Below are 20080 nucleotides of genomic sequence, written 5' to 3' on the forward strand. Positions count from 1 at the left end.
AATAATGTGCTGATTTATAGCTCGCATTTTATTTCACAATTGATGCTGCCAGATTACATAACATTGGCGTCAACATTCGGGTAGCATAATTTGTCACGGGTAATTTTCACCTCTGTTGAGGATTGGCCAAAGAAGAGTTTTTCCACCACAATTAACCCTCAAGAACTTCCATTGCTCGCCGCTCCCCACCTTGGGCAACTCCCTACGTAAAATCGAACTCAAATATACAAGACAGCTATGTACAAATTACACTAGAATCCCTCATAATGCTAACAGAGTTATTATATGTGCAGTGCATTAGGAAATTCGTCCAAAGGTTGACATATATGCAGTGAATGAGTAGCACAACCACTTGAACAAGATACTAAAATCAAATGGGCCGCTCCTTGGCAACAACCCCACAGAATTTTAAGCAAGACAACTAGGGCATGACAACTTTATACTACGGCATAGTGGAAGCAGCAAGTGAAATCTTAAATTTCATATATATAATTCCAAAACATTTATAAAAGCACTATGATATAAATTTCCTTACTGCGAGCTACAATGTTAACACATGGCTGTGACCCTTGACAACTCAGAGTTTAAGTTAATATGAATCTCACTGGAAAAAAAGAGAGGATGTCATGGGGCTTGTAAGCTGCATCAGTTAATGCTTTTCAAAAGGCAGCAGTATGATATAACCTGTGTTGACCGATTGTCACATATACACTTCCTTGAAGCAAGGCAAAATCACCCGGCGTGTATGTCAAAAGAGCAGGATGGTCAGTTTGGAGGCACAAAATCAGTTTGACCAGCTCCAACTAGAACAAGCGCTTCCTACAATCGGCTGCACCACAGTAGCATGGCATCTGAATTATTTTTCCATCAGGGCCAGAGACGCTATCCAGGGCATAGCCATAGTCATAAGTAAGCTCCTATAAGCAAGCAAAAAGGAAAAGCAAGTTAAAATAGTAAAGAGATGCAAAAGATTCATATAATTACGTAAACGCAATAAACAACAAACTCATTAACCTTTAAAGATGAAGGTCACTCATAACATCAGGGAAAAAACTGACCAGAAGATGTCTTTTAGAGTCAAGCTTTTTATTAAAAAGAAAATCCAAGTGACTTCATACGGATACAACCAAGAGGACCAAAACAACATAGCCTGTCAAGTAGTTCCATCTATGAGGGTAAAACACCATGAATCCTTTCAAAGCTAGGCATCCATCCAACACATTATGCCACAAAGGTTCGAGGTCTTTTTTAGATAATTACTAAAATCCCCTTGTAAGACAAATTGTACCCAAAAAATCTCATCGAAATATTTTTCTATCTATCAAACCCTAAAACAAGTTTTTCATATAAAAAAACCCATAATCTAATTGTCACTTAACACCATTAGTCCATTACATCAATCTGCAATTGTATATATAATATAGATATTGTAAATATAAAATTATAGATATATAATCTAGTACAATATTTTCTATATAAAATCCATTACACATTTTTGTATTTATTCTAAAATCCAAAAACAAAATTTTGCATACCAAAAAACTCAAATGGGTTAAAGGCGTTAAGTGGAAATAAGATGTGGTTTTTTGGTATAAAAATTTTAATCTGGAGATACAAAAATATTTGATGGGTTTTATAGATAAGAATTTTTTTTACAAGTGGGTTTTAGTAATTATCCATTGATTTTTCAAAACCATACTTTATTTATTCTTGGGTTTTGAAATGCATTGTTTTGACAAGGTGTACGAACAACTGATAAAAAGTTTTCCGCAAGAACCTACCACAATCCCAGACATGCTAAAAAAACAAGGATAGAAGCTCTTATGTTTTGTCCAGTGTCACACGATGGACTTATAGTAGTATGCTTTGTGTCCCGATTCCAGTCACAACCATACTCTACCCTGGTTTTAAAATTGTCCTATGAAATTTGCACTCCCAAAATGATTGCAATTCCAGTTTTTTGTTTTCCAGCCAAGCTATTTTGGGAATGAGAATAACAGTTTTCCTCCCCTTCCAGGTGGCCTAATCCATAAAGATACAGTACCTCACTATCCTCAGCTTGTGGGAAACACATAAAAAACAGAGCAAGAGAAATAGTGAATAACCTGCATAGGAGGTATGTTGTCTGCTGCAAATAGCATCACCCGAGCAAGTTTTACATCATGATGTGAGCTTAGGACACATTGCACGAAGAGATTGGGCTCACAACTATGATTGATGAACCTGGCAATATTTCCAGTGGAACCTGCATCAATACAAAACTCTGGAACACTTTCAGACTTCTGATCATCTCCATCAAAGTTGTTAATTGCTGGTACTGATACATCTCCTAGTCGCCTCTGTTCAAAAAGAAAAAAAGAAAAGAAAAGAAAGCATCAGCAGTACACATTTTGTAGGGAAATATAAACAATCACAATAAAAAAATGATTGGATTACTGCAAACACTAAAGATAAAGTGTCAGAAATGATGAATAAACTTTATTCCACAGAAATTCCAATGATATGCAAGAGGAGAAACAGATCCTATTCTGTTGGCAGCTAATATGTGCTAAACAAATCCTCAAGCTTGAATAATGATTAATTTCCATGCCATTAGTAATTATACTTGAATGTAATCAACATTAGCTCCAAAGACAGTAAAAGGTGGATCAGTCACCAAATATTTTGAAACAGTCCAATAAAGAGGAGAAACAATCTTATAGATAACATTGCCAATTTGGCTGAAGTACTTAGCTACTAAACAGAACTTCAGCCAAACTCCCATTTACCAGACATCAAATGTTGACTGTATAAACTAGGGTGTCACTCTCACAGTGCCACACCATGTTAGTTTCCATATAAAGATTAGCTAATAATTGTCAATATTTATGTAATTAAAATGTAAATAGCTTTCTATAATTAGAGTGATATTATAGTAGCTGATTTTATAGAATATACATCAGAATTATTTATATTAAATGAAATGAACTCTCATGGAGAAAGATCATTCAGCCAATTTAACATGGTATCAGATCTTCACTTTTAAATTTGCATTCCACTATCTTGTTTTAGTTTTTCTTTGGTTTTCTTGACTAGATAATCATTCCTAAATACCTAGGACTCTAGTTCTTGGATTTTTTTTTATTAATGATTATTTTTTCTAATTTTGTTATGGTTTTCTTGATTGGGTAATTAGATACCTAGAGCTCTTGGGCTTTGGATTTTCTTTGATTCTTGGTTGTCTTTTCTAGATTTGTTTTGTTTGTTGAGAAGATGACATCAAACAATTCTGAGTTGTTTAGTGTTTGATTTACTAAAAAAAATTATTCAGCTTATAAATTTCAGTTTCAGTATTTGTCATGATAAAAGAATTGTGGAGTCATGTAGATGGGAGTGATCCAACTCCTAATAATTCTACAAAGTTGCTTAAATGGAAAGCCAAAAATGCTCAGGTAATATTCTGAATTTTAGAGTTTGTTGACTCTCTTATTGTTCTTAATCTAAAGTCATATAAGATAGCATAAGCTATGTGAGAGTACTTAAAAAAAGGGTTTGCCATCAAAAAAAACATTATTAGAAGTTTTTAATTAAAAAATAATATTTCTAATTATTCCCAAGTCAACCTTTCCATCTAGGGTTACTACTTTGGCTTTCAAAATTTATAGGCAAAATATATTGATATTGTTTATGCCAAAGTGCCCGTTGAATCTCTCTATTGTTCAATAGATTCGTGACCAAAATAAGCACAATCAATTTTCAATGAAACTGTAATCTAGATTTGAGATTATTCACTCAAACTTAATGAATTAAGATCTTTTGCCTTTCTTAGATGTTTGTTTTAGGGAATTACTTCGTGAAGAGCAATGTCTCCTTACACAAGACATTTTCAAGCAAGAAAATTATGTTACAATTACTATTGTAGCTCAAGGAAAAGGAATGAGTAGGAATAAAAGCAATATACATTGCTATAGCTGTATAGAATATTGACATGTTGCTAACAATTATAGAAAGAAGTTATGCAATTATTGCAAACATTAAAGACATATTATCAAGCAATACCCCACTCATCCTCGAAACCATAAAATCAATGCTTTTCAAGTTGTGGTGTCTATGGTGCCTAAAAACTCATATACAATAGCTGAATCTAGTATTCTTGCTCCTGAAATAATATAACATATGATTGTTTCAACCTTAGAGCTACAAGGTAATAATACTAATTCTCAATTTTGCCTTGTTAATTCTGTTGCTTCAAATCATATAACCAACTCATCTAGTATGCTTAAAAATATGCATAAGTATCATGGTTAATCACAAATTTAAATTGCTAATGGAGGTCATATATCTATTACTAAGGTCGGGGGTACCAATCCGACTTTCAATAATGTGTTTGTATTATCAAAGTTGTCTACTATTCTTATTTTGGTTGGTCAATTGGTGGAGAATAACGTGCATTTTTCTCGTAATGGTTGTTTTGTGCAGAATTAAGTGTCAGAGATATTGATCACGAAAAGGCCTAAAGTTGAAAGATTATTTCTTCTGCAATTTTCAATTTCTCATTTTCTATCTTTTGCTTGTACTACTTTTCAAAATAAAGGTAAAGTATGGCATAAGTGTGTAGGCCATTCAAATATTGTTTTATCTCCTTTGTTAAACTCTGGTTTATTAAGAAATAAAGATCAATTTTCTTCTCATAATGTTCTCTTTTATTGTTCCACATGCAAATTGAGCAGGAGTCAAACCCTTTCATTCAATTCCATTAGCAGTTGTGCTACAAATAACTTTAATATTATTCATAGTGATGTTGGGATATTACCCCAATTATTTCCCATGCTCATTACAAGTAATTTTTTAAATTTATTGATGATTACGATCGGTTTATCTAGACATATTTTCTTCGTTCAAAGTCTAAAGTCTTTCTTGTTTTTAAGACATTTTTTTACCTAAATCAAGACTCGATTTTCTACTTGTATTAAGGTATTGGGATCTAATTTAGGTGGAGAATATATCTAATGAATTTCATGATTTTTTACATTAGAAAAGTATTATCTCACATCTCATGTCCTTATATGTCATAACAAAATGGGTTCATTAGGTGTAAGAATCATCATCTTTTAGATATTATAAGGACCTTATTGATTGAGTCTTTTATACCATCTAAATTCTAGGTTGAAGCTTTATCTACTGTAGTTTATTTAATAAACAGATTGTCATTTCAAGTATTAAATTCTAATGCCCCATACTATCATCTATACAATAAGTTTCCTAGCTATAATGATTTGCATACTTTTGGTTGTGTTTGTTTTGCTCATTTGCCTACTCATAAATGGAACAAACTTTCTGCCAAGTCTGTTAAATGTGCTTTTTTGTGTTATAATGTTTCTCACAAAGGTTTTGTTTGTTGTGATATGAGCTGTAACAAATTTTATATTTCTTAAAATGTTTTTTTTTTTTTACAATCAATATTTCTTCCCTACTCAAGTTGAACCTTCCTTTATTGCTTCAATTCTTCCTAATTTTGAGGATTTGTCATCTTTTGAACGATTCAAGCTGGATATTGTATATGAAAGACATCGACCAACTTTACCCCTTCCCAAGGCTGCTCCACGACCTGAAACTGCTCTTGAGGATACTTTTACACCTCCTTATAAACATGTTTTTCGGCGCTTTATATGAATATCTCATCCCCTTAATCGATATGGCTTGTCTACTACTCTATCCATTATTAATATTTCATCATGTTACAAGTTGTTAAGCATAAATGTCAATAGAAAGCAATGTAGGAGAAACTTTAGGCTTTTCAGGATAATCATACATAGGAAATTATTTATTGTCCTCCAACTATTAAGCCCATTAGGTGTAAACGAGTATACTCAATTAAGCTTCACTTTAATGGAACCTTAGATTGATATACATAATTGGTTGATCATGACAATAAGCAAGAGTATAAAATGGACTATGAGGAGACTTGCTCTCATAGCAAAATATGGCACCTTTACTTGGTATGTTCTCCTCTACATTAGTGGTGTGTAAGTTGAAGAGGTTCTTGTATGGTTTGAAACAGACTCCCAGAGCATGGTTTGACAAGTTCCTATCTACCTTGCTTTGCTTCTCTTTTGTGCAAAACAAATATGATTCCTCGCTATTTCTTTGCAACTTATCTACTGGTTTTGTTATCCTTCTTGTTTATATGGATGCCACTGTCATTATAAAAACTGATTCTTTATTAATTAGCAATCATCAACATCATTTTCAGGATTGTTTTCACATGAAGGACCCTAGTTCACTTCTTGGGATTAGAAGTTCATTCTACTTCTTTTGGTGTGTTTTTGCATCAACATAAATATACTCAGGATTTGATTGCTTTGGCTAGTCTTAAAGATTGTTCTCCAGTGGATACTTCCCGTGAGGTGAATGTTAAGTTTTGACATTGAGACGGGATCTTCTTCCTAATCCTACTCTATTTAAACAATTATTTGGCAATTTAAATTATTTTACTATTACTCAGCCTAATATCTCCTTCGTAATTCAACAAGTCAGTCAATTTATGCAATCTCCAAGTCACTTACATTAGGTAGTTGTTCACCGCATCATTTGATATCCCCTTTGTTCTTCTAGTCATGGTCTATTCTTCCCATTTAGTTCTTTTATTTGCCTTGTTACCTTCAACGATGCTAATTGGGTAGGATGCACATCAATCTGTTACGGGTTGGTGTATGTATCTTAATAATTCATTGATATCTTGGAAAAGGAAGAAACAAGATTGAGTTTTCATATCTTAAGTCTTTAATATAAAGCCATATCGACTACTTGCTCAAAAATTGTTTGGCTTTATGGGCTACTTACAGAAATTGGATTTCTCTATACTACTACTACTCCTCTTCATGCTGACAACACAAGTACTAATCAAATTGCTGCCAATTTTATTTTCTATGAGTGTATCGAGCATATTGTAATGGGTTGTTATTCTATTTCAAAAGTCATGGATACTAAAGTTATTTCTCTTCCACACATCTCCACCAACCTTCAAATCACTAATGTGTCTACCAAATCAACGACTCGCCAACACTATCAGTTTCTAGTTGGCAAATTGATGTTTTTTAATCACCCAACATCAATTTAAAAGGGGATGTTAGGGTGGACCATCTCATTAGAATCAATTGTTTTCACATAAATATTAGCTAATAATTGTTAATATTTATGTCATTACAATGTAAATAACTTTTTATAATTATGGTGATATTATAGTTAATAATAGTTGATTTTGTGGAATGCAAATCAGAATTATTTCTATTTAATGAAAGAGATTCTCAATCAATTTGACACACCAAACCACTAGAATGGGAATACATATAAACAAAAAAGAAAGGTTTCCAGTTGGTTATAGTACCTCTCTTCCATCTAGCCCCCTCATTGTCTGCAAGCAATCAATGTCAAAAATATAATTGTTCTCGCATACATGATCTGTGTCTTCTGCTCTTATAAGTACCCCTATGTACTCACAGACAGGTGCCCCAGCAGGTAGAAAGTCCCATGATCTAACAGCCCATCCTTTCTTAGGAGTACGGAAAACCTGTTGCCATTAACTAGCAATTTAGAAAAAGTGATAAATCAACTTGACATAATGGAAAATGGGATTGGCATTCTAAGGAAATGAAGATATAAATGACACCTCAAGACGATGCTTGATGCCTCGTTGAGATGTTCGATTTACACAACCAGGTCCACATCCACAACCAGGTCCACATTCAAAAACAACAGCCCTGGCTTCAATTAGCCTGAAGGTAAAAAACAAAACAAAAGTACTATCATGCAAGAATAACCAATTAAACAACCTGTAAAGGACTTTAAAATATAGGATTTGACTTAATTCTATAAAATCCATGGTTAAATAATGCTCACCTGCCACCATGACAATTAACATATGGAAAATCAGAGCCATTAAGTTTTGCACAAGCACAAGTCCTTGGATCCACACAAGTCCCTTTGCAGTTGCATCCAGACACATTTGTAGGAAGCTTCACATTTTTTGAAATTTGAAGAGACTTGCGGTAGGTATAACCTGAGATTTTCAAATATCCAAAATCACAAGATTAATTCTGGCGACATGGGTTGATGCTATCTAGAACTTCTTATGGGTCCCAGCAGACCACTAGGTAAGCAAGAGCCTGAAGCCTTTTAAGCTGGCTCTGCCCTGGGGTTTAGGCACAGCAGTCCAACTGCCCAAGTAAGAAACAACATCTCATTTAACAAGCATGGGATTGGGCTTAGAGCATCTCCGACAGGTGTGCCAAATGGAAAGCCAAATATTAAAAATTATTATTTTGGCTCTTTTATATTTATTTTGCACTCCAAAGGAAGAGCTAAACCAATATTATTTTTTTACCAAAACCAACAAAGTGGAGCTACTAAAAAAATAAACCAATTAAATGTAGCCATGTGAAAAAAAAAAATAACATTAAACTTAATAAGACATAGTAAAACACTTGCTTTTTCCACTTCAATATAATTAGCTCTTCAAATGGATTTTTTTCATTGAAATAGATATTGTAAAAAAAACTATATTTATACTATTCAAAATATTATTTTATCAATTTAGCTTTTCAAAATAGCATTTTCCATTGGAGATGTTTTTAGCGAACCACTAAACACCAACGCAATACATTTTTATTTATTTGAACCAATATTACTAGTAACAATTTAGCACAACTAATTGTTTTTTTAGCATTTTGAATATGCTAATTATTTTTTAAAAACTTTTTCAATACTTTTATGTTTTTTTTTAACAAAAAAAAAATCACAAAGACTGAGGCTTGTCCTAGAAAATCTAAAAGGTTAAAGTAGGGCCAGGTATGAATGCGGTTTCAAATGCAGGCTTAGCAAAAGAGAAGCAAAAAAAATTCCTACTCTTACATTAGGCCTATTAATGGATCTAACAAAGAAATATGAGAGCAATGGAGCAAAGAAAACCAAATCCTCAACTAATAAAAACTTATAGTTAACTATGGCCGAGAGCTCCTTTTAGCTTTAAAAAAAGGACAATGATCTTTTAGGATCCATCCAAATAAGTAATTTCCCAGGAACCAAGGTCATAGAAGGCCTGATATTATGTATTCGTAGTGACCTCTCAAATCTTGAGACTAAAACCTCATGATTACAGGTTATGACAGATGGAATAAAGAGTGCACTAAAACAAGGAAAATTCATCAACCAAATCAAGATAGGATTGAATGACCAGGGAAACCATAGGAGAATCTATCATCACGTTTTAAGGTTGCCCACACTAACAATTCATCAAAGCAAAAGGTCTTGTATTTAACAAGTTTCAAAACTTATGCTCAAATAACGAAGTAAAAGTAATCACATGAAAACAAAAAGGTTTTATAATTTGTGCAACCACAAGATCATTTAACATGATGGATAAGCTGATTGTAGAACAGTGAAACCAGCCTTCCAACAATTTGCATGAGAGATATGACCTGGGAGGGGACCTTTAAACATATCCATCTTTTGACCTTCTATAATTTTAACAATGCTTCATATTAGCCAATTTTTCAACTTTTTATTTTCCAAAAATATCATTTAATTTGACAACTATTTCAAAAGCCTAAGCAATTTTTTAGCATTTGATCATAAGTTATATGTCATCACAAAATGTAAAAATGATGAACTACTTCATCTTTAATGTTAATATTAATTAGTTTTTTTAATCTTTTCATTATTCACGTTTTATTTATGTCTTAAGTTATCTTTCATGTCTTTCACTTATTTAATCCTTTCTATGTTTTTCAAAATTTCAACCTTTTAAAGTAATGCATCCTTGAACCTTTTTTTTTTTAATAAAATCATCTTCATCTCCACTCTAAGGTTTTTTTTATTAACTTCTTGCAATCTTGAAAACATTTTTAATGTAAAGGACAAGCAAAAGCCTAGAAATTCCCTCTAAACTCTTTTTTTTACCATCCTTTAGATCTGATTCTTTTAATCATACACAAAATAAAACGCCAAAAGAATAACATTTTTCATAAACTGTGACTTAGAAGGAATTTTAAGGAGGATTAATCTTTTTTAAATTCCTTTTTTCCTTGTTTTTCAACCAACCAATTGCCTCTTAAACCAAAACTGGTTTAATTTAATAGTTTTTAAGATAGGAACGATATTCTTAAAAAGTTTATTAAATTCTTGAATTTGGATACAGAATCCATTACAAGGCTAATATAACAGACCGAGTTCTATCAAGAGATGGAAGGACAACATTAGAAAAACGAAGCATAAGAGCCTAATGGATCACAGTGAACTTTTAAGAATATTCTTATAAACTCCCTCAAAGTTAGGGACAGTAACTTGTAGTTAGCCTGAAAGATTTTAGTCTTAAGCAATGGCATTGAGAAGGATACCTGCACCAAATGTGCATCCAATTTGTTGCTGCATGTGAAACTAGAACCTTTCAAACTTGTCTACTTGACAAGTGCTTAGAGAAAAATCTTATTTGAGCTTTTAAATCAGCATATTATATATTAAACATATATCCAAATGAACATTGGATTAGAGTTATTAATGAATAAAAAAGCAATGGTCTGCAATGCTTTGACTGCAATTGCAACTGTGATTTAAGACTGTTAACTTCCACTTTCGCATTATATGTAGAATAGTAACAAACTAAGCCAACAAATGTAAGAGTTTAACTTGCCTGACGGCGCAACAGGTGGATCATCAACCAAATTTGTAGCTGGAATCGGAACATCCTCTTGACCTCCACTAATATCCTCACACACCAACCTTAACAAATTAAACAGCAAAAACTAATTATGCCTCATGGTAATACAAGTACCAATGAAATTCAAGTATATAATAGAATAATATTCTTCTTATACCCTCGTATTTCAGCAACAGATTGGGGAACACGTCCATAGCTGAATTGAACCTGTCATAAGAGTGAATATATGTTCGACATAAAGTAAACGATGTATTCTGGAATGCAGAAGTGGGAACAAAGTGATAAATAGAAGCACTACTTCCTATGAGTATGAACAAAATCTTTAAGTTGGCTATGAAGAGTATAGAGAACAATATCTAAAAGATACTCCATTTTTATAAGCAACATCCAATAAAAAAAAAAATGAAATTTAGGGAACATCCAGGATATTATGCAGAGAAAATACATGATGGTTGAGAGAAAAAGCATCACTGGAGTTTTATACAATCCAAAATCATTACTAAACAAGAAACCATAATGAAATTTGTACTTTATGTAGAAAGATGAGGTGAGACCTGTCGAGGATTAGTTAAGGGACAACCTTGAAGATGCTTTCAACATTGTTCATGTAAACTTATGAATACACAAGTGACAAGTGAGGAAGAATGCTCAAATTATAGCGCCGAGAATGGGAAGGGCGGGAACCAATGTAGCCAATTATCTAACAATAGTGGCACTTAAAGATATCAATCTCATCATGAAAAATTAAAGTCAGCCACAATGGGAGAGGAACACTGATGCAATAGGAATTTTCCCAAAGGAAAATGGAAGAAAAATACCAAAACCTACCTGGTTGATGCTCTAGAGAGCTCATGATGCTTGTTTAAGGTCAGGTGGCCCCAGAAGCAACATGAGCTGGGACTTTGAATGCTGAACTGAGGTATTACAGATGGTAATGAAACTGACCTCACATAATTTTCATGTGGGCTTTATGGAGTGTTTAGGAGTGTGGTAGAGATTGTTTTTCAAAGTTTTTTTTAACATTAAAATAATGTTTTTCCATTTTTGACATTATCATATCAAAACGATCCAAAAATACTAAAAAAATTAATTTTAAGCAAAAAAAAAATTCAAATTTTGACGAAAAGCATATTCAACCTCAATGCCAAACAAACACTTAATAAGGTGGGTGACGAAGTGTGTTTGGAGCATCTTAAACTAAAATGTTGGATGTCCCAAAGGTGTATTAACATTGGATGCATAGCATGTGCTTTCCAAATACCATTTGTTTACAATATTCAATCACTAAAACAAAATGCATATTTGGATTCATAGACAACCCCTGTGGTAATAGCCTAGAATTGGTGCACACCATTTGATATCAATAGCTGGGAGAGTGTTGCCAGAAAAAATTGTTTTTATTAAACACAAAGGCAACAAAGAAAGATATTAAGTAGAGCCTATCGAGCAGCAAGGCCAAAAGCTGCAGGAGCCTACACTGCAGCCACTTGTAGTTCCAATCAGACAAATTTGAATATAAAAAATAATATCCCTACTGGTATCTCTAAGAAAGAGATTTTGCCAATGAACAACAGTCGGTCAGGAAAGCAGAATAATCTGTCTTTTGATTTGGAAAGGAAACATAAAAACCTGGTTTGTGGTCAGAAGTGGCTGTCCTTCCAGCCGCCTCAGTCGATACTTAAACACAGTAAATCCAGATAAACCTTTCTCAGCCCAGTATTGAACAACCTGTAAAAGCACATAAAAACACCATCAGCAGACATCAGAATAAGTGATTGCTTTGAAATAGGAAGAGATAGCAAAATACAAGAGGTATGCATGAGAAAGGGGAAAAGGGCCATGACAGATCTCATAAATTTTATTCAGTTTTTTTCTCAAAGCTTGTTGCATGGCACAAGGACACAGACACCATGTGAATTAAAGATGTACCTTGTACAAGCCATCATAGGTGTAAACTTTGCCACAGTAGCTGCTAGCACATTCATGGCCTCGAACAACTCGCACAGGAACACATTGCTCCACACAATTCTGCAGTTAAATGCAGAACAAACAGTAATCGAGCAATGAGATTTTAATTTCAACGCCAAACTACAGGACCCCACATTAGCATACCAGCCCAATGCAAGTGCATGGATGCATGGACAGAGAATGAAATGTCAATTTAATAGTCTCATCTCGATACCCTTTTAGCGTGGTGTCTACATATGTGTATACACATGCATTCATGGAGAGAGAGAGAGAGAGAGCGAAATGTCAGTTTAATAGTCTCATCTCGATACCCTTTGTGTGTGGTGTCTATGTATACGTATATACACATGCATGCATGAAGAAAGAGAGCAAAATGTCAGTTTAATAGTCTCATGGAAAACCATTTGTGTTTGGGCGTGTCCATACATATATGCATACATACAACATGCACATGCACCCATGTGTTTTTGAATTCAAATCAAGACAACCTCTGATGTGTTTCTCTTTGATACAACAAGCACATGCCTTTACTTCAACCAGAAGCGATCATGTCAGCACAACACTAACAAAGAGAATCACAAGAAGACGCCACAAAATGGTGAAAATTATGTGGGGGATAGTGAGGATCAACTTTTTCTCAAGTAGCAAAGAGGAGTTTTTTTTTTTTAATGCTGACATGGCAGGTTTAAATCCCATATTTTCCTTCCCAGTTACTGCTCTCCTATGTACCAACAGGGAAGAGGAAGACAAAGCTGCTAATCCAAACCATACACACCGGAAACCCAACCCAAATTATCCAGTGTACCCATTTGCAAGACAGCATTGGTCCATTGATGCAGACAAAGTGACTTTATAATTAAGATCTGCAACTGCAGACAACAGTGTTCAAAATATTGAGAGAAATATTGTAAAATTCAAAGGAAATAAACTTTTAATCCCAAACTAATTAAAGTCAGCTGCAAGATCATTTCTTCATTATGTTCTGTTAGGAGCCAAATTTCGATGAATGGTAGTGATATTACATCCCCTTCACCACTTCAATGCATAATGCTTTTCTGCCTACCTCTCCCCCTCTCTCAAACTCAAACCAATTTGCTCTTCCGCTTTGGTGCATCCGTATGATTATAGTACATGTGACTAAACCATCTCAACATCCCTCCCCCAATTTACACTAGCTTATCACAAGTTAGCAACACTATCCTCCAAGTTTAGTGTTCATTTACTATCCAGTCCTCCTCTCTTGAATTTCCATCCATCCGTATTAACGTTTATCATGTCAATTATGATCAGTTATGGGCATGATAGTTCTTCACTGGATAATGCTCATTACTTCGCATGATCAGCACCTACATACTTGATAGCTGGACCCGGCCCAAAGAATGGCCCTAGAACATTAGAGAATATAACAAGACTCAATGCCCTAATACAAATTTTGAGCATCCAACTTAAAAATTTAAGCTAATGAGAGTAAAACCGATATTCCAATATGCCATATAAGGCTATAACAAACTTTACACATTATTAACACAGGAAAAATATATAATATAGGTACAAGTTCACATGCTAATCATGGAAGAGCAATACACATCAAGGAGGTTTTTGGATTAAGTTAATTGCACCTTCAATGCCAAATTACCACGCTCCAACTTTTGGTCACGAATCTGACGCTTATTTCCAGTTAAATCATGACCACCTTGGCCAGTATAGATAACATCCTCAGCATTATCCAGATCATCCTCGTACATCCCCGAAATAACAATGGCTATAGCAAGTGGGAACATAAAGTTATGGTACACCTGTAAATTTTGAAGGAAAAATGGTTGCCACATCAATTCTTATCCTGTAATGTACAAATTGGTTCAGTCAAGAATCCTCCAATTACTAGTAGTTATTGATGTACAAGATTTATAACATCACAGTGTTGTAAGGAAATATGATATTACACCATGACTAAGCTATAAAGCAAGAAAACTTGAACTGTTGGTAGCTTAGCATAGATCGTCCAAAGAAATGTTGAGAAATGTGGAGGGATATGATAACAATATCATGCTTAAACAACATCTTACATTCTGAACGACAATAAGTTTGATAAATAAGTGCATGAAGATTACCATGTGGAGAACTAGAATCCTCCATATGAGAAGAATATCACATCAAAATCAATACAAAAGGGCAATATAATCCCATCAAATATCTGCTACAGAAACTCCTAGAAAAAGCTCCAGAACATTTTCAAGAAACTATTATATTTCACAGTATCTACCAGGCAAGGGATAGTTTTAACGAACATTATTTCCAATCCATCCAAATACATCAAACAACAGCAAGCATAATATCTCCATCAAATAGGACCCTCTCACAGAGCAAAATCTACCAAATTCACAAAATAAAAAGTCCTCCTAGCTCAGCACCACCAACCTCTCCCCACAAAAAGCAAAGATTCTATTCCGTATATCATAGGACAAAGCAAGATGGGAATAAAAAAAAATGATGACCATACATCTCCCTACTGCCAAGGCAAATAGGAAAGAAAAAGAATAATGGTAACAGTACAGATAAAACAGATGCTTACCCTTTTCTTGTAGAACTTTCCCATATAATCAATTCCATTCAGCCAGTGGCTATGAAAACCTACAGCAACCATTTCAGCTCTGGAATAGAACCGGTGCCCGACATTGATACCTGACAGTTACCCAAAAAATCACTTCCCAGCATGAGGCAGGAGCATATTTCAGAATCATACATGTTATAGGAGATGCTAAAAGTAATTTTCAGGTTATTTAGGTCAAACAAAAGTGTGAAAGTGTGAATGGTCAAAAGCAATAGAGATACAAGTTACCAACCTGGAAGATCACCAATTGTTTTCTCAGGATACATTATAGCATTAGCTTCCATCATCTGCCAAAAATTTTCATTTTGAAGAGAAAATGGAGTTTATTTCCTAATTACAAATAAACAAAGCATAACATCATGTTCTTCTACAATCAGTCACATTCAATTTCACTGCGAAGAATAGAATTTTGAAAGAAAAAACTGACAAGAAACGTCATTATCATCATATCTATAACGTCAAGAAGCAAAGATGATAATTTTTTGAATATGGATATGACCAAGAGATAAACAGTAAATAAAGAAAATTGATTCAAATTTTATGTGATTGAAAAGCTAATATATATATAGTGATTTTGATTAGTGAATTTTAAATCAAGAATTCAAAAGGTGCACAAGGTAAACAAAGAAGTGCCGGATATTCATCCATTTATGACCAGTATAGCGATCAAGAAAGGTGGAATTGCACCTGAGATGAATTGTTCATAAATAGTAGTTCTATTAGAAGTAACACAAATGGGTAGAATTCTAAAAAGAGCCAAAGACTCGTTGAATCTTCACTTACCTTGGATATTGCCTTTAAATCAGGACGCTTGGCTTTTTTCTTATCATCTTCAGCTGTGTTTTCCTTCTGCACCGAAATTGTGGATTAGCATACATAGGAGAAACTATGCAGTGTTCAAATCACAAAACAACATTTCAACTTGCTACTATTAATTGAAAATCAACAGTGCAAATATATGTTAGAAAATGTTACAAAAGAACATTTGGAAATGCAGAGTTAAAGAACAATTCAGATCGTGAAATGACAGCAAAGAGATTGATTCAACTATGTTGGTATCAGAGTCCCAATTTAACATTCTCAATGCTTTAGAGCACAATCAATCACTTAATCGATTCAACTCCAAAGAAGTTCATAGCTCCAAGAGATGGATGTGGTATGATGATGCAACCAACAAAAAAAAAATGTACAAGTTACTTTAATTTGATTTCGATTTTAAGGTTGCTTGTAAACCTAGTCAATTTAGGAACTCCTCTTACTTGGAAATATTAATACTATATAGTAATCTTAGCTTAATTACAATATCCATCAGGAGCATCAAGTATTTATCATTTCCCATTTCCTATTTTGTTTTCTATTTCCAACTTAGTTTCAGACAACTAGAGCTTTTTGGTGTCCAGTAAAGGAAAACTTCTATGTGTGTGATGGAGGACTTAGGAAAACAGAATTTAAGTATTCTGGTTTAATTCTTCAACTCATCACAAGAATCCTCTAATTAATAGACAAGATTTCCTTGTGCAAATTGAATCACCAAAGGGCCTTTTTTATTAATAAAGAAAATAAATTACACACGGCAACCAGTGCCACCTATTCAGAGGAAATGGCATCAAAATAATATAAGTTTCAACTATAATTCAAAAACAAATAATCAACAAAATTCAGGAAATCCTCGGTATTAATAAAGGAGGTTGTCGGATGCACCCAAAAATACAAGATTCTCAAAAAAATTATCCTTCAAAAAGGAAAAAGACGATACTTCTTCCACTAGAACTCTTGCTTTGTTCCCACCAACACCTAGATAATCAGCACAGGGAGCAGTTTGTATGAAACTACACCTAACTCTCAACCCTACTTCCATAAGACCTGTGACTGTCATTTCTTCAAGGAGAATAATTCCTTCACTCTTTGCACCATTTCTTCACAAAGGCTCCATTTTAAAAATTAGACAAATTTTTACATTTTTGTTGAGCTCCATTCGAGCCCTCAGCCTGCCTTACTGCTATAATAATAAAAAAAAAAAACTTAAGCTCTCAAATATACTGCCCAAAACCCAGATTCTACTAAACGTTCTCATTATCGGTATTCAAGCAAGAGCTTACCATAGCATCTCTATCCCCAAAGGACCTCAAAATAGATATGAAATCGCATGGTGAGAGGATCCAAGACAATAATGCTTCATTTCAAGGCACTCTAATGGCATAACAATGTAATTCCTCGGGTGATTACTTGAAATATGCAAATTAAGAAATGGTTTGTGCAACTTGACAAACTTCCGCGTATGAAAAGTAAAAATTGTGAACAAGAGTAGCAAATTAAGCAAAAGCAACACAAAGGCCAGAAAAATTAGCATAACTGAAGCAAAAGGCAGAAGGAGAGGCTAACCTTAGATTTATCAACTGAATTTTTTGAACCTTTATAGGTCTTTTTTGAACCTTTAGAGACGTTTTTATCAACTTTCGCTTTTGCACACCTCAACTCTTCTTCCTAAGCACCATAAAAAAGAATGTGAGCTACCTCAACTCAAATTATATATAAAAAAAAAAAACCATGAAAACAAAATCTTCAAAGAATAACACAGAAACAAGCCATGACACTAAGCACGCAACAAAAATCAGGCGAAACAAGCAGCCCATTATGAAACCACTCAACCCAAAGTGGTTTTAAAGAGAAGAATACCTGCACTAACTGGAGATAAAACTTGTTAAACAACCTCAAAGTGTCCTTAACTTTAACAGTAGCACTTTTCTCCGTCACCACATTACCCACACCACCAGCATCACTTAAAGTCACCTCCTTTTGCTTTTCAGTTGACCCCAAAACCTGATTTAGCAACTTTTCAGCCATCACAACCTCCTCCTCCTCCTCCTCCTCCTCCTCGGTCACATTAGCATTTGGTCTCTTTCTAAGGTTTCCTTTTTCTTCTTGCTCGTCTAATATCTGCACTCTTTTTCTCACCAATCGCTCCTTCTCTTCTCTCTGCTTGCTCTTGATTCTATCACTCGTTCTCCTCTGTGTCTCTGTTTCTTCAGTCTTTTGCTTTTCTTTTTTGCCATTTTTAGCAACCTCTTTCCTTTTAGGTCCATTGCTCACACATTGCTCCACCATTTTCACCTCACAAATCTAAGAAATAATAAGACAGGGAATCAGAGATTCAACCACAGAAATATTTTTATATTCAGTCATTGAAAGAAAACCAAAACAAAAACAATAAAGAACTAAAAAATTAACCTGTGGAGTTAGGGAATTGAGAGGAGAGAAATTGAGGTTTTGATTCTTTTAGGGCTTCGAAGGAAGCTGGAGGGAGGGAAGGGAGGGAAGCTTGCGCGTGAGTTTGAAAATATTCAGAAGTGACGACTTGAGGGCAGCTTTAGGTTGTGTTTGGTAACGCCGTCGTTGTTGTCAAAAATTTAATGTTTTTTCTTAAGAAAAATAATTTTTATCTTATATTTTTAAATTGATGTACTTATATGATATAAAATATAATTTTTAAAAAATAAAATAATATTATTCTAATACATTTTTAAATAAAAAAATATTTAAAAAAATTGCAATCCAAACATATTTATAATGGAAAAACTTAAAATAATAAACAAACTAGTTTTTTTTTTTTTTTTGATAGAAAGTCTTCGTTAATTAAAAAAAAGTTTATTAATAATACTTTTTAAAAAATATATTAATATTAAATATATTAGAATAGAAGTAGCTTGTTAAAATAATTTTTTAATTAAATATATATATAAAAAAGTTATATTTATATTATTTAAAAAATTATTTAGCATTTTAAGATGGGTATGGTTGTTTTTAAGATGCTTGTTTTGATATCAGTGACTCAATTTTAGCAAAAAAAAACAAGAAGGCGAAGTAGAGAGGGAGGTGGGTGGTTGAATTTGGTATTTTTAAAGTATTTTAAAAAAATAATGATAATTTTTTATTTTTTGAATTAATATTTTTTTATTTTTAGATTATTTTAATTTTTTATATTAAAAATAAATTTTAAAAAATAATAAAAATTATTTTAATATATTTTAAAATAAAAATAACTTTAAAAATTAACCGTTAAAAAAAAAAAAAAAAAAGCAACAGGGCTCGTTAATTAATTAATTACCTCGAGAACTGTACGATACGGTTCTAGGGCGTGCAGTGCGAACAGAACCTGTAGCTTCTGTTTTTTCAATTTTTATTCTCCCTCCCATTTCCCGTTTCTTCCGCGGGAGAGAACCTGGAGGACAAATATAATAATAATAAAAAAACAAGTTAAAAAGGCAGGCAGCATATTGGAGCGGGGGATCTGCTTCGTAGAGGAAAAAACGATAGTGAACTGTATGGATTATTTAAATTAATATTTACTGTAATTGTAATTTATATTGAGACGTATTACTATACATAATAATTTTTTCAAGGTAAAAGTCCTTTTGTCCAATAGCCATGTATTAGAGATACAAATAATTTTTTTATAGCTAATAGATTTTATAATAAAACTAGATATTTTCACTTATTAAAAAGTTATCAATGTTGTTGTAATGATGTGTTAACTGTTAAGTAGGATAAGTGGTAATCTATAAAGCTATTTCGGAATTATGATAATGGTTTTGATTTAAAGTGATTTTTATTTAAAACAATATTTTTTATTTTTAAAATTAATATATTAAAACGATTTAAAAACATAAAAAAATATTTTTTTTAGCAAAAAAAAAAGTTAAAATTTAAAGGAATATGATTTGTAATATATTTCCAAATAGGTTATAATAATAGCGCTAAGACCTGAAATCATATTAAAATTATTTGTCATTGTTTTTAATAAATATGGT

At 33.2% G+C, this 20080-nt stretch overlaps 1 protein-coding gene across 1 annotated transcript; it reads right to left on the reverse strand.

Moving 5' to 3' along the window:
* Positions 1 to 402: 402 nt before the first annotated feature.
* Positions 403 to 18647, reverse strand: LOC118041800 (histone-lysine N-methyltransferase, H3 lysine-9 specific SUVH4). The gene is made up of 16 exons (XM_035049297.2): positions 18501 to 18647; positions 17949 to 18392; positions 17655 to 17756; positions 16056 to 16121; positions 15505 to 15559; positions 15234 to 15343; positions 14281 to 14457; positions 12623 to 12721; positions 12323 to 12421; positions 10851 to 10900; positions 10667 to 10755; positions 7879 to 8038; positions 7649 to 7754; positions 7367 to 7549; positions 2106 to 2339; positions 403 to 917 (listed from the first exon to the last, which is right to left on the reverse strand). The coding sequence occupies exons 2-16, from the start codon at positions 18375 to 18377 to the stop codon at positions 804 to 806; spliced, it is 2073 nt and encodes a 690-aa protein (XP_034905188.1). The 5' UTR covers positions 18378 to 18392; positions 18501 to 18647; the 3' UTR covers positions 403 to 803.
* Between the last annotated feature and the right edge of the window lie 1433 nt (positions 18648 to 20080).

This window comes from Populus alba, chromosome 14, assembly GCF_005239225.2.
Source record: "Populus alba chromosome 14, ASM523922v2, whole genome shotgun sequence".
NCBI classification, from domain to species: domain Eukaryota; kingdom Viridiplantae; phylum Streptophyta; class Magnoliopsida; order Malpighiales; family Salicaceae; genus Populus; species Populus alba.